The 22,690-nt window shown below is 47.4% G+C and overlaps 3 protein-coding genes across 19 annotated transcripts in view; 2 read left to right on the top strand and 1 right to left on the bottom strand.

Moving 5' to 3' along the window:
• Positions 1-2,727, top strand: part of KYAT1 (kynurenine aminotransferase 1) — a 73,215-nt gene extending 70,488 nt beyond the window's left edge. For all 15 annotated transcript variants that reach the window (XM_077835718.1, XM_077835716.1, XM_077835712.1 and 12 more), the window contains 3 exons: positions 281-357; positions 1,063-1,149; positions 1,713-2,727. In XM_077835718.1, coding sequence (XP_077691844.1) covers positions 281-357; positions 1,063-1,149; positions 1,713-1,781 — 233 coding nt within the window. In that variant the 3' untranslated portion in view covers positions 1,782-2,727. The remainder of the gene's footprint in view (positions 1-280; positions 358-1,062; positions 1,150-1,712) is intronic.
• A 386-nt stretch (positions 2,728-3,113) lies between these two features.
• Positions 3,114-13,417, top strand: SPOUT1 (SPOUT domain containing methyltransferase 1). Of its 3 annotated transcripts, none has more exons than XM_077835733.1 (12): positions 3,114-3,221; positions 4,362-4,404; positions 4,948-5,064; positions 5,951-6,110; positions 7,530-7,619; positions 8,151-8,200; positions 8,629-8,759; positions 9,392-9,464; positions 9,937-10,035; positions 10,991-11,093; positions 12,260-12,407; positions 12,962-13,417. In XM_077835733.1, the coding sequence occupies exons 1-12, from the start codon at positions 3,186-3,188 to the stop codon at positions 13,034-13,036; spliced, it is 1,125 nt and encodes a 374-aa protein (XP_077691859.1). In that variant the 5' UTR covers positions 3,114-3,185; the 3' UTR covers positions 13,037-13,417. The 3 variants fall into 3 exon arrangements, with proteins under 3 accessions (XP_077691859.1, XP_077691860.1, XP_077691861.1); XM_077835734.1 differs by having other exon boundaries at positions 4,928-5,064; XM_077835735.1 differs by lacking the exon at positions 3,114-3,221 and adding an exon at positions 3,623-3,712.
• Positions 13,418-14,306: 889 nt separating this feature from the next.
• On the bottom strand, positions 14,307-22,462 carry ENDOG (endonuclease G). Its single transcript, XM_077835736.1, has 3 exons — positions 21,722-22,462; positions 16,319-16,428; positions 14,307-15,172 (listed from the first exon to the last, which is right to left on the bottom strand). The coding sequence occupies exons 1-3, from the start codon at positions 22,232-22,234 to the stop codon at positions 14,887-14,889; spliced, it is 909 nt and encodes a 302-aa protein (XP_077691862.1). The 5' UTR covers positions 22,235-22,462; the 3' UTR covers positions 14,307-14,886.
• Positions 22,463-22,690: the final 228 nt, after the last annotated feature.

The following is a 22,690-nucleotide window of genomic DNA, read 5'->3' as shown; positions in this document are numbered from 1 at the left end:
TGGCCTGTGACCACCTCTGTGCGAGGATCTTTCCTGGCCTTGGGATTCTCTTGAGCAGAGACTGACAACTCTGTTAAACTGGTGAGGATGAAATGGCCATATATGTTTTCACCTGTGACCTGAGCCAGAGTTCGAACCCAAGTCCCTCAAGTGGACACACTACTGTGCTTGTCCACAGTGTCATCTGGTGCCATGTGGATACTTGGCTCAACTGGGAAATCCATCTGTGTCCCATTTGTTCCATCATTCCCCTTGCCCATTTGCTGTGTGTCTCTTGCAGAAAGTGAAGTACCTGACCTCCCAGACTCTGATGAACCCTACGACTCTCGGTTTATAAAGTGGATGATTATAAACAAGGTAAAGGCCTCTGTCTCGCTCCAGGGTGCTTGTTTTCTGGGAAGGTTTCCCCATTCTCTTTGCTCCAGTTTGATTTGAGGGAGCTGGATTTTGTGATGGTGGAGCATTGACTTGAAATCACTGGACCTATTACTTGAGGCTTGCTACCATTGCCCCACCAGTCGAGTACACGGCCTTTGTAATTCAAATCCTCTTCCTTCTAGTGTCCTGTCTCATACCAAAGGAGCGCATTAATGGCATCCCCTAGATTAGCCATCTGGTTATATCTCCACACTCCACCATCTCCACCATGTTCCTTCAGAAGTCAGGGTATGATGCCTCCTCTGTGATGCCCCCTTCTGCACCAAATGATCATCTTGTTACACCCTGCTGCCCGTGTCATTCCCTCATCTTGCCGATTGGCTCTGTGAGCATTCTGATGCGGAGGCTGAGCCACCAATATGTCCACCAAGGACACAGGGTGCGGGCGGGGGGATAATGCCTGGTTTGCTGGGCAGCAGGATGGCTTCTATTGAGATGTTTGAGTCTGATCTTGAAAAGCATGCAGCTGGAAGCATGGCTCATGGCTGCTCAGTAACCTGGGGTGTTCAGGAGCAATGAACTTACTGGGTCTTTTTCTGATCAGAGAGTAGCACAAGGCAATGTGCAGAAGCTGAGAAAAAAGTAACCCTGGATGCACCCTCTTTTCCCCCCACCCCTTCACAGGGTTTAGTTGCCATTCCAGTCTCCGCTTTCTACAGCACTCCACACAAGAGGAATTTTGACCATCTCATCCGCTTCTGCTTTGTGAAGGTGAGGCATCTGGGGCAACAGGAAAGAAGGGGAGTAAGTTCAGGCAGTGATCAGGGCTATTGCTGTAAATGAGGCCTATGCCAGAAAGAATAAGTGGCTAAGACTTGGGGCTTAAAACACCAAACAATAACCAGGAACCACAGGTTCAAAGTCTGGCAGGACTGACTCAATTTTTCAGCCCTCAGAGGTAGATAAAAAAAATGAAGTCCATTGTGAGTGTCTTTCCTGTGAGATCCTAATCCAGGTTCTGTTCATTCATGGTCACTAAAGATCCCAGTGCACTTTGAATAAGAGTAGAGTTTCACCTCAGTGCATCTGGCCAAAAGTTCCTCTCATCCTCTGTTACTGTTTAGAGATTGATGTGCACTGGTTGGCTGCTTAGTTGCTGCCCTCTGTCCCAGCAGTGGCTGCATTTTAGTGGTGCTGTATATACAGCATTTGTGATCCTTCAGGATGAAATGGGGGATATAAATCTTACATAACTGTATTTTTTATTATTCAGTGTGGAGAGGGAGGGTGTGGGCATGGAGCCTGGTATGGCTGACAGTCTGGTGTTTGCTCAGGAGGAAGCTACGCTGAAGGCAGCAGAAGACATACTGCAACAATGGAGTCTGGAGAAAACCGGCCAGTGAATGCTTTGGACAGAATGCCAGGCAGGCTCACCTGCACTCTGCCCTGATCTGGTGCTATGTCCTGCTCTCCTTGATGCAGCCATCGTGGCTACAGATTCTTTGCTTACTGTCTTTATTTTAATGCTTTATTGCATCATTGGATTTCGGTCACCTTCTCTATCATGCACATGGGCAAGAGGTTTGTCAGCCCTCAGATCTGGTTCAGAGCTTCTCATTGCTGTCCAGTAGCGAAAAGGTTTTACTGTTCCTTGGGAGCCTGTATATACACCGGCAAAACTTTATTTCCCCTTTTTACTTTCAAAAGCTTCACTGACTTATTCATCCTGGGTTCCCTGCAGCTAAAAAACAAGGCAAAAATAGTTGCTGGGCTCCCCCTCCTGCCCCATAACATTCTCCATCTGCTCTGGTCATCAATAATATTTTACCTTGAATGCAGAGGGGCTGCCTTGACACTGCTGAATTACAGACAATGGCCAAATTCTGCTCTTACGCCATTGCAATTCTGCTGAAGCTATGGAGGTTGCTATATCTACACTACACACCATTTAGCGACACAGCTGTGCCACTAAAAGGTGCAGTGTAGCTGCTCTTTATCAGTTGGAGAGAGCTATCCCGCCGACAAAGGACTTCCACCCGCAAGCAGCGGTAGCTTTGTTGGCAGAAGAGCTCTCCTCCCCACAAAGCACTGTTTACACCAGCACTTTTCAGCGGTAAAACTTTTGTTGTGCAAGGGTGGGGGTGGGGGTTTTCACACCACTGAATGACGAAAGTTTTACCAACAAAAGTCCAGTGTGGACAGAGCTTGAGAAGAGAATTTGCCTTGCTGACCAGGCCAAGGGAAGATGACCAACTAGCTTAAAACACCTGTCGCTTTCCTGTATGTTTCAAAGGCGTGAGGATAAAGGAATTGTTAGATTAGTACAATAAAAAAGAACGGGATTTAAAATTGCATTTTCTTTTGCCATTACTGCGGCTTACTTTCTGCATTGCACCCCTGTATATGCATGGCCCTGCCCTAGAGCCTGGAGCCAGAGTCTGTGGTCACACACCAGCCCCTGGACTTCGGTACCGCTAGGGCCATACAGGCCTGCTGAGTTAGGGGGGACATTATCTCGATGGCTTCCCCTCCTCCTCCCGTGACTCAACAGTGCCTGGGCGTTCACTGTCTCCCATCCACGGGTGGAACTAAACGGACCCTGCTTAGCTTAGGGGACCGGACGGGCGAGGGCGGATAGAGTCGTGTCGGGGGCGGGGCTGGCACGTGCCGCCTCCCCCGGCCGCACTGTTTATGACCCGCCTCCGCTGCCACGTGACTCATCCGCGTGGGCCGTTGGGAAGGGGTACGAGAGGCGGGGCCTGGGACGTTCCTTCGTCCAATAATAATCCGCGGAGGCCGGAGGGAAAATGGCGGGTGGCGCTAAACGGCCGCGAGGCCTGCAGGTGGGTCATGGCGGCGGGGGGAGGGGTGTGCTTCAGCGCGGGCCCGCTCTCCTCCTTTCTGTGCGCCGCGGGGGCGCCACGTGCTGGGCTGTCTCCCCGGGCGGGGTCCGTGTGGCGGGGGGGGTTTGCTGCTCTGCCACCAGCCCCGGAGTGACGCGGGGGTGGGATGTGAATCGGGCCCAGGCCGGTCGTTCCCCGCTGAAGGCTGGCCAGGGGCTGTGCTGGGGTGAGGGTGCCTGGTGTTCTGGGCGCAGACACGTGTGGGTGTGTCTACACGGCGGTGTAAACCTCGGGCTCAGCCGCTCAGCTTTGAGCCCAGCTCCACCGCCCACTTTGCTACTGTTCACACACAAATCTGTCTGACTCCGGTCAGCAAGCTCCCAGGTCTTCGGCCCTGCCGGGGAGCTGAGCTCAGGTCCCAGCGAGTCCTGGTCCAAATCCTGTCATCTGGTAGTGTGGATGCAGCTCAAGCGACGGACCCGGGTCAGAAGGTCTGTATAGTGCAGTATGGATGCCTTCGCATGGTTGTCAGGCCTGGGTCCAGCAATTGTAAACCCAGATTTACAATGTAGTTAGGGTGCTCAAAGCGAGGGCTTGGAAACACCAGAAGTGCAGGTCCCGCATGCCTGGGTTTACAGTGCAATGTAGACATGTCCTAGAAGGGCCAGAAATGAAAGTGTTGCCCTGTCTATACTGTGTTTTGTTTGTTGGGAAGGAAGGCAGGAAGGGGGGGGTAAAGGTAGCTACTCTGTGCAAACCCTTGGATTGGATGCAATACACCATTGTAAAACGGGTATGTTTACATGCCCTGTTTTGCACTAGTACAGTATGCCTACCTTAAAAGTTTATACTGATGTTACTACATCATGAAAATGGGTGCAAATTTCACTAGTGTAGAGGAGCCCTTGAATGCTAGAGTGCACAACCTAACTGGAGTAAAGGCCTTAATGCGGCTTCTGTAAACAAGGCAGAGAGGGATCTCTGATTCTAGAGGCACCATCGCTTCCTTAACCTGTCTCTCCCAATGCCTTGCTTGTTGAGAGAGCTCTACATCTGGATGAATTTTTGTTGTACTGATAACTTTTGTGATCCTTGTTAGCCAGCTGATGGAATGTAAATAGTTCACTGCTTCTTTTTTAGGAGAAAGAGAAAAAGGTTGACTGGCGTAAATGGAAACAAGAAAGTAAGGAGACACTTTTTGTACATATTATGTGTATAATTTCCAGTGCTTTTAGAAAGAAACCTTCAAACATCCATCAAATAGCTTGACTAGCTGGAGGACAGGCTCTTAATGAAATCCAGAGCCCTTTTACTTGTGGGTCATTGATTCAAAGCCAAACTAGGCTGGCTCATGATAAAGAAGTTGCCACCCAAGGACTGGCATGGTAGCATGTGTGAAGTGACAAGCATGCCAAATTTCTACTAGATGTGTCTTCACGTTACAGAAAACTAGCCCTGATTAGCATTTTTGTTGATTGTCTCAGGAAAGAAGACAAACACTCCTTTCTCTCTTACTATTGATAGTGTGGCACTCAGGTGTACAACCTCGATGTCATATTTGATTCCTATTTTCCTTCCCTGTCTCTCTCTGTCCACATGCTGTCACCAGGTCCTGTCTAGTTGCCCTAACTGTAGTAGGTTTTTGAATTTACTTGAATTCTGGTGATAAACCATTACAATATTGTGTCTCTTCTTATTTAAACCAGATGGTTATTCTCCATTTCAGAAAAAGAAGAGAAGAAAAAATGGAGGGAAATAAAGCTATTGAGAAAACTGGAAAAGAAAAGAATGCAGGAGGTGATAGAAAAACAAAAAGAAGAAGAAAGGGCAAAGGAAGACAAAGGTAACAGCCTTGAGTTGATGGGAAGGGCTGTGTGTGAGGGCTGGAAAATCTAATGTGTGAGGTGCAGATTTTAGCTGCTTGAGATGCATCTCAGCTGTATAGGCAGAAAAGGATATATTATTACTTAACTTTCACAAATTGGTATAATCACATACGAGTTCAAATACACAGGTAGGCAGTAATGCAGTACAGTGAGTGGTGTATGTGAGACCACTCAATAGACAACCTCCTGTCTTAAGACATCTCCTAAGTGTCCTCAAGTGTACAGAGTGCAATTCTGCTTCACCTCTAAGAAGTGGCCACTAAAGAGACCAGCAAAAGTCTGTTGCTAAATATAGGTTTCGTTGTACTCAGTCGCAGTATCCCATAATCCCTCCTCATTTGTATCCTCCTTCCATTCTTGTGCCAAAAAGAGGAAGACAAATGTGTATTCAACAATACAATATGATGAAGCATTTAGTACTCATGTAAGAAGAATGTAGCAGTCCCTGTTACTTTTAAATTAGCTAGCCTGTTGCACAATCCTCTATAAAATTCCTGTGTGTCCATTGATCAATTCTCTAGAGTCTAGTCAATACTTCAGGCTTGGTGCCCTCTCCTGCTCCTTTTAAGCCCAATGGCAAATGTCCGATTGACTTCTGTGGGAAGAGGAGTGGGGCCCTTATTCTGTAAAAGGCACTATATCGGAGTGCTTTGGAATCTTATTATTTGTAGTGTGGAAGCCTCAGTATGAACTGAGGCCCCTTAGTACCAGGTGCCATGAAAACACCGGGCAGTCCTTGCCCCAAAGAGCTTACAATTAAAATGAAAGAACCAAAAGCTAATACTGTCTCTTTAGCAACACAAATGGGAGTAGAACTGCCAACCTCTGGCTCTTGTTTTCTAGGACGTCATTACACAGTTAGCATAGCTCTGCCAGGTTCCATCCTGAACAATGCACAGTCTCCAGAGTTGCGGACATACCTTGCTGGGCAGATTGCCAGGGCCTGTGCCATCTTCTGTGTGGATGAGATTGTGGTGTTTGATGAGCAAGGAGAAGATTCGAGGTAAGGGTGACCCATTGTCTTCCCTGAATAACCTGTCCCTCAGTGTTTCCAGTTTCTGTGTATCTTGTCTCAAATGAAGGCCAGCAGGAAACAGAGCTGTGGCTTCTCCCTGTCAAATGCTTTGTCTGATGAGATCTCCCTCATTAGTCTTTTCCGTTTGTGGGGGGGGGCAGGCACTGGGGTGCAGCAGTGGCTATTCCCCAAACAACAAGATTAATGACTGAAATAAAATAAGTTGGATGGTTCTAGAGGGTTGTTAATAACCATTTTGCACTGAGCCCACAGAAGTAGCGACCCAAAACCATCACCTGGTGACTATTCTGTAGCCTGTGAGATGAACTGGTGGTGTGTCCAGTTGCTAGTGGACAGGTGTCCAGACTGCATTTGTTTAAACAATTGGCATCTTTGTTTACAGTCTCAGCAAAAAAGCCAAAGGACTAGATGGAGCAGTTCCAGTCTGTGAGGAAAATGGCTCTGGAGACTGACACTTTGCCATCTTTGAGAAGCACTAAATCCATTCAGATTTAGGTTCTTTGTTACTACTTTACTTAACCATACAGACCAAGTGACAAGGCATAAGTAGCCCAGTGCCCAGTTTATAGTTCAAATCTGTGATAAAGGTAAAAATGCACAATGTTGGAGCAAATTTGGACCTTATATGTAAACCAAGAAATAGCTTGGTTCCATAGGACACTTAAGTCCCATAAGAACAAGTAGGTTTCATGTAAACGCTGAAGTGTGTGGATCTCACCAGCATGCAACGAACACACACTAGATGTACAGGAACCTGAAGAAGAGCTCTGCAAGCTTGAAAGCTTGTCTCTCACCAACAGAAGTTGGTCTAATAAAAGATATTACCTCATTCTCCTTGTATCTCTAATATCCTGGGACTCTCACAGCTTCAGAAACCCTGCATATAGGTTTAAAGGAAGAAATTTTGGAGTGCTGAGAAAACGTGCTGTCTTGACAGCCCTGGAAACTAACAATCTCTGTTTATCCCCCGGACAGACTAGGTAGCAGAATGTCATGCTTTCCCACAGTCCCTTCTCCCTAACTGGGAGGGTCCATCTGTAATCATGCTCCATGACCCATCCAGTCATTGGCCTAGATTAACAACAAGGATGCCAGTTCTGTGACCAACGACCATCCAGTCGGAACTGGTCTGATATCACTTACTACTTTCACAGACCATCTAGCATCTGATGGCTGCTTTATAATGTAAGTTCTTTTCTGACCTGGGTCAGACTTGAACTGGCACCCAGGGTAAGGGACTCTATATCCTGAATCACTTTTTCCTGTTTCTAGCTGTATACATTTTAATTAAATAGGACTGGAATGTGGCCTCATGTAGAGGTCTGCTTACTCTAGGGGCTGTGTAAATGTCTTGGAAGATCACAGACTGCATTCATTTTCTTTCAGGACTGTGGAAGGGCAGTTTGATGGAATTGGAAAGAAAGGACAGGCCTGCGTGCAGCTGGCTCGGATTCTACAATATTTGGAATGTCCTCAGTAAGACCAATATGATAGCTTTGCACACCATGCAGATTCAGTTTTAGTTTAATGCTGTAGCTTATTAACATGGCATTATGGAACACATCTGTCAAAGATTGCAGGAGCAGGTGTTGGGTAGTGGAGGGCCAACATCATATACACTCCTGTATTGTGCTATCTGGAGATAGATTCTGTTCTGATTCACTTATGTTCACATGCTTGAGTTCAGGTATACCTTTAGTATATGGAAGAATGAGATCTGTATGGGGGGAAAAAGGGCTACCGTGCATTACCAGTGTTGGGATGCCATGACTTCTGCTTAGAATTCAGATCTAAACTCCAGGAAATAAAAGATCTTGGCAACTGAAAGAGCTGCAGGAATGTGTAGGGTGAAAATGATCAGTATTAATCCCCCATTTACGTTCCGTAAGAGCTTTTGCCTTCCAGGGTATATGGTACCGATTTCCTGATTAAAGCTGGAAATCTGAAATTAAAATGAAGCCTGAAATCAGCTTGTTACAATTTTGAGACTTGAATCTCTCTGAACAGATACCTGAGAAAATCATTTTTCCCGAAACACCAGGATCTGCAGTTTGCAGGTAAGGATGTGATTATGTCCCCTTAACACCTAGTTCCCATCCTTAAGGCACAGGCCTTCTTCTCCCCCCCGGGTGAAGTAAATAGACATGGGGTTCCCACCACTCTACATACTTACTCACTTACCTGGGCAGCCCACTCGCCATTCCAGTTTGTGTGATCCTGGCCTTAGTGTTCTTATGGTCTGTAAGGAGTGGCAGTTGCTAAGGCTTTTCCTTGTCCAAGAGAGTACACTCATGTTCCTCCTCATAACTAGGATGCTTCTCTGCCCGTGCACCATTTCATTGTTTTTCATCAGTGGGGAGGGAGTGATGAGCATGGGGGCGGGGACTGGAGAATCGGGATGAATCCCTTTATAATCTGCCTCCAGGTGCAGTCTGTCCTTCAATGTATCTTCCTCCCTCCCCCACTTTTCTCTATACTGTTTCAGGGCTCCTGAACCCATTGGACAGCCCTCATCATGTGCGGTTAGATGAGGACTCAGAATACCGGGAAGGAGTGGTGTTAGCCCGGCCCACCAAGCCAGGCAAAGGCTCCTTTGTTAACTGTGGGATGAGGAAGGTATGGCCTGTCTGCCCCTTAGACACCCAGAGTAAACTCCTTCCACTTATCAGTCACTCCTTTCAAGGTCAAGTACTATCAGACTAGAATGGCAATAAGCTACCAGTGAGTTTCTTGAAGGGCCATGTCCCACCATGGAATGGGACACAGTTTATAGCAGCACATGCTTCCTGATCCCCATTTTTATTTCATTGTCTCCCCTCTGATCAGGGTTTCTGTGTTAATGTTGATAGCGCCCTCTGCTGGGTCCTGGTAGGGGTGTCAGTGCCTCTTAGAGTCCTGCAGTAGGGCAAAATCCTCCAATTAGCATTTGCCTGAATTAACAAACACTTATTCTGTTATCCAGCATATTGAATTGGAAATGGATCATCCATTGCAATTGTTCTAAGCCAACCGAGTGTCTTGGAGGGCTGTAGGTTTTATAGAGTCCATTTTGCCACTATACAGGGTGTGGAGTCTCACTGCACAGCTCTGCTCAGTGGTGGAACTTGTGGTCTTGGCTGATAGTGTAGTTTGCTTTCCCAAAAGTGGTTTGGTGTGTGGTTTTTTGTTTTTGCTTGTCATCTGTAGCTTTCTTGTGGGTGGGTGTCCTTGCATCTAAAACCCTTTGTGCTGGTGCTCTATTATTTTAGGAGGTACAGATAGACAGACAGCTAGAGTCTGGTCTTCGAGTCACTGTTCAACTGGACAAGCAGCAGAATCCAGGTAATCCACTACCATCCTGCCTCTGGACAGGCTAGACATGTAATACTACTAATGTGATCTGTAGAATAGCCTTAGTCCTGCAGAAGTTAGTCTTCGCACTGAACTCCCTCAGCCTTCGGGCATTGCCATGTGGCAGACACGATGTCTTTAAACATGTTCAGGAATCATCATACCCAGTTATAGCGAATAATTACTAGCCCCCATGCCCCTCAGTTTGAGAGTTAATTACTAATTTATTCTATCTTAATGTTGCACTGTTTAGAACTCAGCAGTGTTTTGAGCTTCATCAATGTATAGACAGTGCTGAATGGACGAAACTCTTACAGGCTTTTTTTATAAAGTTAAGGAGTGGAGCTTGTTTATGCCCTAGGGAAGAGTATTGGGAACATGGCACAGGGTGTTGCTGGTTGACTTCCAGCAGTGTCTGGAGAACTGCAGTTCTCCAATGCTAACCCACTGGCTTTGCTTTCAGACAGTAAAATACAGAAAGGCACTGTAGTGTCCTCGAACCATCCACGGACTGTGTCTGGCCTGTACTGGGGTTACAATATCCGCTTAGCCTCCTGCCTGAGTAAGTATTTACACAGCATTCTGTCGCCTACCTGCTGGGGCCAGGGCAGCAGTAGCTGATCTACTTTTTCTGAGTTCTCCGTACACACTTACATTGACTTCTACACAGATTCTAGTTGTACTTGCTGCAAATGTGCAGCACAAGCCAGATGCTTGTTTCTTTAACATCCTCTTCCATTTTTTTGGGGCCCGTGTGCTGCCATTGATGATTTAATGGGTATTTTCCATCTCTAGTTTCCCCTATAAGGTAGTATGGTAATGGAGCCTGTACTCACCTGCTCTGCCCCCTGGATTTAGAAACTTCATTCATTGATGCAGAAGATGGGGAATGATCCAATATGTGAACATTGATAGAATTTGACTGTTGGGAAGGGAAACTAATTGCCATCATAGTAATGCAGGCAAGAGAGAATGCTCTGCACTGACCCTGGCTAGTTACGCATTCCCACCCTTAAGCACCAATAGCTCAGGTGTCACAGCTTCCTAAGAGCCCTTGTAATTTTCTGCTTTCCCTCACTAATCAGTGGGACCTTCCCGGGCAGACCAGGTTCCAAAACTTACAAGATCCCTGTAGAGTCCCCTCAGAAGTAGGAGATTTGAATACTAGAGGTACCACCCTACTGTATGTAACTATTGAGTGATTCCTGGCAGACATGCCAGCCAGGGGCTGGTTCAGCAGTTGATGTAAGAGCCAGTATTTTTCAGGAAAGATATTAAGATTGAAAGAGAAATTATGGTGCCATTCTGCTGATGGAATTTGAGGCATCTTGGTGAGAAAGATGACTGATTTGTACACTAACAGTGCAACTACTAGATACCACTAAAATGTAGGAGGCAGTAAAAGCAATTCTTAGTTATTAACCTTCGGGGGTATAAAATGCCTAAAACTACTGTATTTAGAATCCTCTAAAGCAGGGGATGCCACCAACTACTTTCCTTTTATGTTTGTTTCCCAGGTGCTGTTTTTGCCGAATGCCCTTTTAAAGAAGGCTATGATCTCTCTATTGGGACCTCTGAGCGAGGGACCTGTGTGGACCAGGCAATTCTCCCCTCCTTCAGGTAACTGGATTGATTCCTTGCTGTTCATCCCATCCCTTCGCTGGCAAACCAGCCCCACGAGCAAGATGCCTGCGGTAGAACAACCAGTGCATTTGAGATAACTGCAGTAGCCAGTGCTGCTGTGTGAGTATTCTCCCTGGCAAGGCTTTCCTCTGCAGCAGTAGGATTCATGTCCTCAGATGTAAGCATGTAACTCCCATTCACTCTGGTGGGATTTGCACCACCCTGCTCTGTTGTGTAGATCAAGCTACAGAACAGACGTATGTCTATATAACTGTCGCTCAGGGATGGATTTTCCACATCCCTGAGCAATGTAATTATACCCACCAAACTCCTGGTGTAGACAGTGCTATGTTGATGGAAGGGCTTCTCCTGTCAACATAACTACTGCCTCTTGGGGAGGTGGATTAACTATGCCAACAGGGAAAGCTCTCCCATTGGGGTAGGTAGTGTCTTTGTGAAGCACTACAGCAATGCAGCTGTGCTGGTGCAGGGCTGTATGTGTAGATAAGCCCTGATTTACCTGCTCTGATATTCTTTCCATACATGTGTTCCCCATACACCAGGCCAAAACTAAACTGTGAGCATTTCCATGGGTTGGATCTTCTGATCAAATTTGTCAAAGCAAGAGTTAAATTAGTTCACTGGATGCTGTCATTATGGAGTACAGTTCAGGATATTTTTGCAGCTGTTTGGATGACAGTTGGGGCAAGGGCAGCTTTAGTTCCAATGCCATCTGTTCCCTTTTTTTCTCTGCTTTGGTTATGTAGCTGAACGGTGTTTTTGTTCAGTGTATTGGGAGAACTAGACACTATTTATGTTCTGAACTTATTCTACAGCACATTCAAAGAACCAGAATCATCACTTGTGCTGGCCTTCAACAAATTGTATACAGCTCTTAAAGCTCTTAACTAGCCTGCGCTGGGTGACCTTGGTCAAGTCGCTTCATCTCTGTGCCTCCATTTCCCCATCTGTAAAACGGGGATTATAACATCAGACCTTTTTTGTAAAGCGCTTTGAGATCTACTGATGAAAAATGCTATGTAAGAGCTAAGTAGGGTTGTTAAAGATTACAGGGGCAACACTAGTTCCTTCTGACCCAGTACTGCTGTTAGGATCCAGGATTCTTCTGTCTTATAAACCTGTGTGTGTCTGCTCTCTTCCAGCCATGTTCTAATAGTATTTGGAGGTCTCCAAGGCCTAGAGGCTAGTGTGGATGGTGACCCAAACCTGGAGAGCACTGACCCAAGTGTCTTGTTTGACCTTTACCTAAACACATGTCCCAGCCAGGGCAGCCGCACCATCAGGACAGAGGTATGTCACATGAATAATAGCATGATGCATGACAGCTGGGTGACGGCACCTTCCTCCTAAGGATCAATCCCCTATTAGTGTTTCCCTTTAAGAAAGGGAAGCTATGTCTGTTAGCTGTGAACTAAGTGGTTTGGATAGTACCCTCCTAGCTCCAGTTATACAAGTGGTCTTTCTAAAATACATTTATTTATTTTTAAAACAGATCTTTAGGTGCAGTGTTTGAATGGGGAGAAACTATTTTTTGCGGTAATGTGGCATCTAGGAGCCCCCTGTGCTAGGTGCTGTACAAACTGCAAACAAAAAATGATTCCAGGCCTAAAGAGCTTATAAACTGCCCTTTAGCAATGAAGCTCTTTGTAGAGGCTGAAGGTTCAGTAGTGAATCTGGCTTGGCTAATGTATTTTTGCAGCCATATCTGCTATAGTTACAAGCACATGAATCCCCCTACTACCCTTCTGCAAACAATCATTAAACTTGTTTGTGTTAAGTGATGGGTGCTGAAGTGTCACCCTTTGAACAGTGGATCTGATCCTACTTTCTGTTGTTGGTTCCAGGAAGCACTACTGATATCTCTGTCTGCCCTGAGACCCCACATAGATGAGGCTGTGAGGAAAGCCCGGGGTAGCTGAAGGGGAAAAAACACTGAGCTACAGAACTGAACCTACCTTCTCTCTTGCTTTCACCTGCACCAGCACTCTTCCTTGTTCTCAGGTGGCTCATTCCAAGTTATGTTAACCCTAAACCTAGGAAGAGCTGCTGGGGGTGATGGGTAAGTCACCAGGGCAGCCTGCCACACTCCAGCCTCTTTGAGAGTGACCACGAAGAGCACAGTACCCTTACCAAAATGGCTACAGCTTTTTCATTGTCTCAAACCTGACACTGAGATTAAGGACTGACTGTACACTGGCTGTGGCTTCTTTGGGGGCACAAACAGCATGGGAAGCCTGTCAGTGGATCATGCAGCGCCAAGAGAGGTATTAGAAAAAATAAAACAGAACTGTCATATTTAATGCATTGGAGTTTTTAAAAGTGGGGGCAGTGGCAAAGGCATTGAATGCCTGCTGAAAGCTACTAGGAGCTGTTTTCTCAGCACTGCTAAAGAGCATGGTCTAAGTGGCTAATGAGCCTTTTGGGCCTTTTAAGAGTAATGGTGAGGTAGAGTGCTTCTGGATGCTGTGGGGCAGCTCCAAGTTAACTGATGCAAAATGGTGCTGTGTAACTTCTGTGACTAGGAGGAGCCCCTTTTTCAAGTCACTCTGCCTGTCTGAAGAGCAGCTCTCTTGCTGCAAGGCTGAATAGTAATCTGACCATTTAAACTTACAGCAATTGGTACACTCACCTCCTTTGTTAGTGAGTGTCCGTTTCTGGAGATCTAGCCAATGCAAGGAGTGCCTGGGACTTTCCTCCTAGTGGACATGAGTGTCACAACTAACCCTATGGCTGTACTCCTCCTGAACCTCATATTGATGTAAGTCTTTCACTAGTGCTAAAACTTAACTCTTTCTTGCAATCAACATTGGTGCTGTTGGGCCAAATACAGGAGGTATACAACCCATTACACTGTACTGTAAATGCTCCTTCCTTTCTCTTCTGTACAGGTAGTGTCTAGCTCCCTTATGTAAAAGATGTAAATACTATAGCTGCTTAGTCAAGCCTAATCTTTTTGGGAGGAGGCTGATGCTATTACAAAGTTAACTTGCTTACAGGAAGTGTAGTGTCCTTTTAAAGCTGCCACGCCACACTAGCCACCAAGTGATGACCTCACTCTTAAGACAGCATTGAGCTTTCCTGAGGACAGTTGGCTCCATACCTAAAATTTTGAGCCTTAAAAGCTGCTTACATTAAAGGACAGGCAGCATCCATTAAGTCTGCAAGTTAAAACAATGAGGAACAGAGAAATAATTGGAAGAATCCAGTATACTATCATGGTACTGGCTGTTAGTAAGAAACCAATCCATAGTATGGATTTTCAGTGAAAATGGTACAAAATACATTGTTCCACAGGGATAACAGTAAAGAATTGGGGGCCCTAAGTTAATTCTGGGAACCAAGTGGTTTCCCTGGGCCTCATACTCTGAAAGCATAGCTCAGTAAGAGCATTTCCTTTGGTGTCCTCTTAACTGAGTAAATATAGCAATGGGGCTTTGTGGTCAGGGTCTAGAGATACACCCGTTAAGCCAAACGGAGGGGATAGGGAAAGCACTTTAAAATACTGCACTGACTTTTTATTAAGTTCCAGCAGCCATTTTTAGGGCCAAGGGTACAGCATCTTTGGCATTTGCATCCTCAAGAAACAGGCCACCCTATTAATTATTGCAGGCCCATGAAAAGCTCCCAGACCATTTTAAAAAAAATAGCTGGGGGGGAAGAGAATAAATCTGAGCCCATACATACCCCTGATAAATAATTACTACAGTTAAGTCCCTTCTATGGGATGCCTTCACCTCAGAGTGTTCTGTCTTCAATCCCCTGGGTGAGTTCAGCTATTGCGTCCAGGCATGATGGCTTGTAAACGATTTGTTCTTTTCAAGATGTTAGGAACAAACAACAGCCCCGATGCCCGCTCGATGCTCTCAATAGGAACCAGGAAACGTTCAAGTGGGATTGTCTCCTCCACAGGGCTGTTGGGCATCACATAGGAGCGCAGCTCAATCTCTCCATTGAGCTTCTCTAGGATGAGTACTTTGAAGAAGTGCGTGGGGACCGCCACATGGTTCTTGCCAATCACCTGGTACTTGATGTACATCTTCCCATCTGCCTCCATCCTACACAAAGAACAAGATTCTGTTACTGCTGCCTCTTACTTAGTACTCATGTGCACAAACCCCTCAGGGCACAAATTGCGTCTTCCATGGCTTTAGATGAATATATGCATGACTAAGGCCAGAAGGAGCCCTTATGATCTTCTAGTCCAGTGGTCCCCAACCTTTCTGTGGGAATTGCACATTCCTATTTCCAAAAGACTGTGGCAGGTGTCAAACACCCCACTACCGAAATGCTGCTGAGAAATGGCAATTCTTCTTAGCAGCATTTCGGCAGCGCGGTGTCCTGTGGGCGCACACAACTGCCCCGGTGGGCACCATATTGGGGACCCCTGCTGTAGTCTGACCTCTTGCATGACGCAGGACTAGAATTTCACCCAGTGTTTCCTGCATAAAGCCCATAATTTCTGGTTGAGCTAGATTATCTCTTTTAGAAAAAGACATCAGTTCTTGATTTAAAGTTGTTAAGTGCTGTAGCAGGGTCTAGACCCCCAGCTAACCTAGGAGACACTATACATAGTAAAACAGGAACGAACAAGTTCCACTCCCCATCATCCTTTTCACTATATCTAATTTGGTCCTTGTTTAACTGAGTCTGTTCAAGTGATTGCCCTTCCTGCCTCTAAACACGGTTCATTGCAGTCAAAGATTATACCTTCATTTGGAAAACGTGACTATACACTAGGACAGATTTAGTCCTTTATTGCAGCCTGTGGCACTACTAGTACCAGATCTGACAAGGCAGCCGGACTGTAAAGGTGACTATGAAATACAGCGCAAGATGACTAAGCTACTGTCACTCTCCCAAACTAAGTGCAAAAAGAAAGCGTTGATGGAACGTAAATCAGAGTTAAATTATTTACCTTTCAATCCTACCCAGGTAATCTGAGTTCCTCTATTCAATTGTTTTTAAATCTGATCTGTCCCTTCAGGGGTTTATTCAATTGAAAGATGTATAAACTAATCCCAAGCATAACAAACTAGCCCACTAAATTCCTACATGCATACATGGAAAATGTGGGAGTATTTAAAACAGTATCTATTGCTATTTCTGAGAGCATGACAAGACAAGTCACATTCTTAGCCCATCTTAATTTCCCTGTATGATGCATGTTTTAAGATCAGTTTCAATCCAGCTCTGGTATTTACCTGGGTAGGAAGAGTGGGCCAGTGCAGACATATACATTCTTGTTGTACTTCGTTAAACTCCTGCAGTATTTCTCCAGGTTATTCCAGGCTTTCTGGTTCAAATGAGGATCCTAGAAACAAAACAAACACAATACAGCCAGGAAAAAGTCAAGTATGTAAGTCAGTCTGAGCTCTGGTCTCTCTTCCTGTGCACCTCACATCCTAAGCTTTTTCCAGCTTGAGTTAATAATGAAAATAATAGCTCTCTTATATAGCACTTATTAGATCTCACAGCACTTTATAAAGGTGTTCAGTATCATCACCCCCATTTTACAGATAGGGGAACTGAGGCAGAGATCCATGAAGTAACTTGTCACAGTCAGCCAGCAGGCCAGAGGCAGAGCCAGGAATAGGATCCAGAGTGGGGTGAGGAGCTGAGAATCTATCTTGAAGAGAAGGTGCAGGGATGACTTGATCACAGTCTATAATTACCTACAGGGGGAACAAATATTGGTAATGAGCTCTTCAATCTACCAGACAAAAGGTATAACAAGATAGAAAAATTCAGACTGGCTTGCATCTATAGAGGAGGTCAGACTCGATTATCATAGTGGTCCCATCTGGCCTTGGATTCGCTTCCCAGTCCAGTGCTCCATCTAATAAGCCACACTGTTTATAGGGTAGTTTATTTATCTGATGGTTTTTAATCATTTTCAGAATGACTGTTTGTGAAGCATAAACCTAAGTTATCTCACAGAAATGCTTTGTATATCTGAAGTCACTTTGGATTAATCTTTGGCCAGAGACACAGTTTCAGGCTTCTGTGAACACTTATTTATGTGCTTAACTTTACGTGTGGAAGTATCTTATTTATTTCAATGTGATTACTCCCATGAGTAAAGCTATGCACCCATGGGAGTGTTTGCAGGATCAGGGCCTTAGTTTGGTAGGAAATACATGTGGCCCTTGAGTTAATTTAGGTGATCCTCTCTATTTACAGAGGCAGGTTTGTCCAGCAGTTCTCAACCCCTGTACTGGCCTAGGGCTCAGGAGAACCATTCCCCATTCTGACACAGACTTCCTGTGTAACTGTGTGCCTCAGTTCCACATCTGTAAAAAGGGAAGCGTATTATTCCCAATCTCAGGAATGTTGGGATGACAATAACAAAGATTGCGAAGCACCCAGGGCTTCTCTACACCTAACTATACCAGTACAATGTCCCCTGTGGACACGCCTATTCGAGAATAAGTGTCCACAGGGGGAGTTATACCAATACAACTAGCCATATAACTGCTGTACCAGTATAGTTCTGCTGGTAAATTTTCCCACCTAGACATGCCATTAGTAACTCTGTTGATGGTGGCCATCTACATACCTACACAGAGAGAAATTTGGACTGTGAGATTGTTAGTTAATTCCAGTCCCTAAACAAGTGTCAGCCAATTCATTTGAAACATGAAACTGAGGTAACTTTCTTCACTGTAAACTATCTAACTAGAAAGATAGAAGGGTTTGACCAGTCAAAATGGGGAAGACAAGATTTCAATCAGTTACAAGAAACCCTTAGCCAAATCATTAAAGATGTAGCAGCAGGTAGGTACTATACTGCAGGACAATCCTATCTCCTATAATGCTTGTGGTTCTATTCTGTTCAACAGAATATTGATAGAGAATTGGTCAAAGGAAAAAGAGATCAAACTATGAGAGGAAAAACAGAGGTTAGTTTCTACAGCTTACGGGTAGAAATAGATCAAGTGGCTGAGGCCTTCAGAGGGACAAACAAGAGGTTGGATAGGAAAATTACAGAATGTAGAAGGGTTGAGGACAAGAACCATGAGTTGTCAGAAAGGCGTACTCTTAAGTGGAGGTTAAAAAGACCCCCTCAGAACCTAACAGATTGATAGAGCCAGAAGAGTTCCCAGAAGTCACCTACTACAGGACAGGCCTAACATAGAAAATAACAGAACGCCACTAGTCGTCACCTTCAGCCCCCAACAAAAACCCCTCCACCGCATTATTAAGTATCTACAACCTATCCTGAAGGATGACCCAACATTCTCACAAATCCTGGGAGACAGGCCAGTCCTTGCCTACAGACAGCCCCCCAACCTGAAGCAAATACCAGCAACCACATACCACACAACAGAACCACGAATCCAGGAACCTATCCTTGCAACAAAGCCCGTTGCCAACTGTGCCCACATATCTATTCAGGGGACACCATCACAGGGCCTAATAACATCAGCCACACTATCAGAGGCTCGTTCATCTGCACATCCACCAATGTGATATATGCCATCATGTGCCAGCAATGCCCCTCTGCCATGTACATTGGTCAAACTGGACAGTCTCTACGTAAAAGAATAAATGGACACAAATCAGATGTCAAGAATTATAACATGCATAAACCAGTCGGAGAACACTTCAATCTCTCTGGTCACACAATTACAGACATGGAAGTTGCAATTCTTCAACAAAAAAACTTCAAATCCAGCCTCCAGTGAGAAACTGTTGAATTGGAATTCATTTGCAAATTGGATACAATTAATTTAGGCTTGAATAGAGACTGGGAGTGGCTAAGTCATTATGTAAGGTAACCTATTTCCCCTTGTTTTTTCCTAACCCCCCCCCCCGACGTTCTTGTTAAACCCTGGATTTGTGCTGGAAATGGCCCACCTTGATTATCATACACATTGTAAGGAGAGTGGTCACTTTAGATAAGCTATTGCCAACAGGAGAGTGGGGTGGGGGGAGGTATTTTTTCATGCTTTGTGTGTATAAAAGATCTTCTATGCTTTCCACAGTATGCATCCGATGAAGTGAGCTGTAGCTCACGAAAGCTTGTGCTCAAATAAATTGGTTAGTCTCTAAGGTGCCACAAGTACTCCTTTTCTTCATGTTGAGAGAGTGTGTTAGTGGGTAACCACCTGTAAGCCCATTCAGCAGGGACCATGGGTTCCCACAAATTCCACTGGGCTTCGCTACTTCAGCACCTTAGTTTCTGCTTGCTCCTGCAACAGTATACCCCATCCTGCTGGGGGGAGGAGGGATGGGATTTAGGCTTCCCCCTTCCCACCCTTGTCTAGGAAGGAGAACCCCTCTCTCCCTGTATAGACTTCCTCCCTCCCATATGGCAGACACTCTCTCCTGGAAGGTAGGTCAAGAAGCAGTGTAGACTTAGATTAGATATTAGGACAAACTTTCTAACTCTAAGGGTAAGTAAAAGCTCTGGAATAGGCTTCCAAGGGAGGTTGTGGAATCCCCCTCACTGGAGGTTTTTAAGGAAGGTTGGTGGTCTAGGTTTACTTGGTCCTGCCTCATCATAGGGCAGGGGTGGGCAAACTTTTTGGCCCAAGGGCCACATTGGGGTTGCAAAACTGTATGGAGGGCCTGGTAGAGAAGGCTGTGCCTCCCCAAGCAGCCTGGCCCCCACCCCCTCTCACTTCCCGGTTCTTGACTGCCCCCCTAAGAACCCCCCCACCCATCTAACCCTCCTGTTCCCTGTCCCCTGACAGGCCCCCAGGACTTCCATGCCTTTCCAACCCCCCCATTCCCTGTCCCCTGACTGCCCCACCCAGAACCTCCACCCCATCTGCTCCCTGTCCCCTAACTGCCCTGACCCCTATCCACAACCCCACTCCCTGACAGCCCCCCCGGGACTCTCATGCCTAACCAACCCCCCCTGCCCCGACTGCCTCCTGGGACCCGCCAGCCCCGGCTCCCTTACCATGCCACTCAAGCGGCATGTCTGGCAGCCTTGCTGCCCAGAGCACTGCCCGCACAGCAGCATAAGTGCAGGGGAGAGGGGACACCAGGGGCTAGCCTCCCCTGCTGGGAGCTCAAGGGCCGGGCAGGATGGTCCAGTGGGCCGGATTTGGCCCGCAAGCCATAGTTTGCCCATCTTTGTCACAGCGGGCATGGGGGAATTAGGGGACCTCTCCAGGTCCCTTCCAGCCCTACATTTCTATGCCTCCTGTCCAGAAAGATTGGTGTATCCCACTTCCCTTTTTATGCATTCTTTTGAAATGGAAATTTGGGGGCTTTTTTCCTCACACAACTGGCTAAAATTAGAGCTCTGAGGTTGGCAGCACTGCTTTCTATTGACTTCAGTGAGTTTGGGGTCAAACCCTTAAGTCACTGTTCACCTTAGTAGTTACAGGTCAGTCCTATACAGTGTGAAAATGTGGGATGTTTACTCACATGGTGTTTTGGAAGTTAGCAAAAAGAAAAAAAGCCATTTTAAAAGTGAAGTGGACTCCTGTGTTCTATTCCAGCCTCTTCAGTTATGGTGTCCCTCTTTACCTTTCAGGGAGAGGGATTTCTGCTCACATGGCATGGGGAGAAGTCACCCTTTCCCTGGAGAGGAGCAGAGCAACTCAGCCTGGTGGTGTCCCTCTCCCATCTAAGGAGAGGAACCTGACTGTGTTGCCAACTCTCACGTTTCCCCGTTTTCCTTAAAGCCCCAGCTCCTGGAGTCATATGATTGCATAAGAATCTCAGCTTCCCTTAAAAAAAAGTTTCTAGCTATCATAGTTGCAGAAAAAAGGCTTGAAAAGCGACCCCCTAAAGCCCCAAAACAGGAAGGCAAATAAAAACGTTGAGGACTCGAACCCCAGAGGGCACGGTTCGTTGTCTAAGGGAAGAGAGACAGGCAACACCAGCAAGGTCCGAACACAAAGCTCTTGACTGAAGAGTGCACACAACAATAGAGAGCAGCCCGTCTCCAAAGAGAACCAGCAGCCTCTAAGTAAAACTAATAGGTTTTTATAGACAGTTCCCTCCCATTACAGATTTATTTATAAAGCAGCCCACAAAGCGTCCCCTATGTTAGTTAAAATCCTCTTTCGGCAGACACACTGTTGTTAGGGCATATGCCAAGCACAAATGGTTAAATTTTGACAAGTCTCTGAAGGACTGGTACTTGCTTAGCCAGTGCTTCCTTTTCTGCCTGGAAGTCCTGTCTTAAGCCTTGCAACTGGTCCTGGGCATAGGTCAGAAAGCCGAGGGTAAGCCGGAGGAGGGGCAGAAACAGGCATAGCACAGAGCGGGGGCTGGAGACCCCTGAGAGGAAGAAGAAAAGGAGGAGCAAAGAGCACGTCCTTGACTCTTCAGTCAAGAGCTTTGTGTTCGGACCTTGCTGGCGTTGCCGGTCTCTCTCCGGCCAGACAAGGAACCCTGCCCTCGGGGGTTCGAGTCCTGGACAAAAACAACCCAGCACTGAGTGTTTTTAGAAGACCTCGGGATTCCTTCCTGAGGCACTCCCGGCTTTAGGGGGTCGTGAACTCCCAGGAGGGCCACACCCGGCTCCCCGACGCTGGGGGAGGGGAAGCGCTACCTAGCCGGCGCCAGCCCCCCGGGGGGCTCCCTCACGGGCTATGGGACCCGCGGGTTCCCTGTCAGGCTCCGGGGCGGGGGCGCCTCACCTGGGGCGCCACGTTGCTGAGGTAGAAGGTGTCCTGCATGGCCTTCTGGCTCCCCCTGTGGTTGGCGGCGGCCGCCAGGTGGCCGCGGTCGAAGCCGCTGCCGCGGTAGTCGGCGTTGGTGGCCCGGTGATACTCGTGCACCGACTCGTCCGCCTGGAAGTCGCAGGCGGCGCGGTCGCAGGGGCCGCCCGGCGCCTCCCCGCGTAGCTGCTCCAGCACCCACAGGGCGCTGCGGCTCCGCGGGTCGTAGCACAGCACGTAGGACTCGCGGCTCCGCAGCGGCGGCAGCCCCGGCAGCCCGTACTTGGCCAGCTCGCCGCGGGCCGCGCCCCCGGGCGCCGGCGGGGAGAGGTCGGCGGCCGCCGCCACCACCGGCACCACGGGCAGCCGGGGCAGCAAACCCGCCGCCGGCGGGCCGCCGCCCAGCCGGCTCCCGCCCGCCAGCCCCAGCCCCAGCCCCGCGGCCAAGGCGGCCCCGGCCACCAGCCACCTGCTGCCCCGGAGACGCTGCATGGCTGGGCCCCGCCGCCGGGGAGAGAGCTGCAGGGCGGCGACCTTCCCTCGTCCCGAGGGAGAAGCGGGGCCTTAAAGGGGCCGCCGCCAGAGGCCGGAGGCGGCGGCTTGAGGGGAGCAGCTGCTCACACAGCCGGCTGCAGGCAGGTGCGACACGCGGGACCCAGCAGGGCCCCCGCGCGGCTGGGCCCCGTACAAGGCCCCGGCCCCCCAAGGCTTCGGTGGGGCCAGCGGAAGCATCGCCCCCTTAAGAGTTGACGCGCTGAGGCGGGAAGCTCCCCCGGGCACGCGCTGGGCCAATATAGGAACAAGCCACGCCCCCGGCGGGAGTCCCTGCCGCTCAGTCCGAGCAGGAATCCCTGACTAAGTCGAAGCCTTAGGCAGAAGTCATTTCACAGCTGTGCCTCCCTTTACCCATTTGTAGTGGCTTGGAAAGGAAAAAAAAAAAATCAGTAT

This window comes from Eretmochelys imbricata, chromosome 16 (genome assembly GCF_965152235.1).
Source record: "Eretmochelys imbricata isolate rEreImb1 chromosome 16, rEreImb1.hap1, whole genome shotgun sequence".
NCBI classification, from domain to species: Eukaryota; Metazoa; Chordata; order Testudines; family Cheloniidae; genus Eretmochelys; species Eretmochelys imbricata.
The sequence above is the reverse complement of the archived record's forward strand: the minus strand, read 5'-3'. Positions and strand labels throughout refer to the sequence as shown.

Excerpts from the sequence above, each read along its gene's own strand:
- ENDOG (XM_077835736.1), bottom strand. The coding sequence starts at position 22,234 with ATGCAGCGTCTCCGGGGCAGCAGGTGGCTGGTGGCCGGGGCCGCCTTG. Across the intron at positions 16,429-21,721 it reads TCAGCAACGTGGCGCCCCAG|GATCCTCATTTGAACCAGAA; the intron begins GTGAGGCGCCCC and ends TTTTGTTTCTAG. Across the intron at positions 15,173-16,318 it reads GGCCCACTCTTCCTACCCAG|GATGGAGGCAGATGGGAAGA; the intron begins GTAAATACCAGA and ends TTCTTTGTGTAG.
- SPOUT1 (XM_077835733.1), top strand. The coding sequence starts at position 3,186 with ATGGCGGGTGGCGCTAAACGGCCGCGAGGCCTGCAG. Across the intron at positions 5,065-5,950 it reads AAGGGCAAAGGAAGACAAAG|GACGTCATTACACAGTTAGC; the intron begins GTAACAGCCTTG and ends CTTGTTTTCTAG. Across the intron at positions 8,201-8,628 it reads CCAGGATCTGCAGTTTGCAG|GGCTCCTGAACCCATTGGAC; the intron begins GTAAGGATGTGA and ends ATACTGTTTCAG.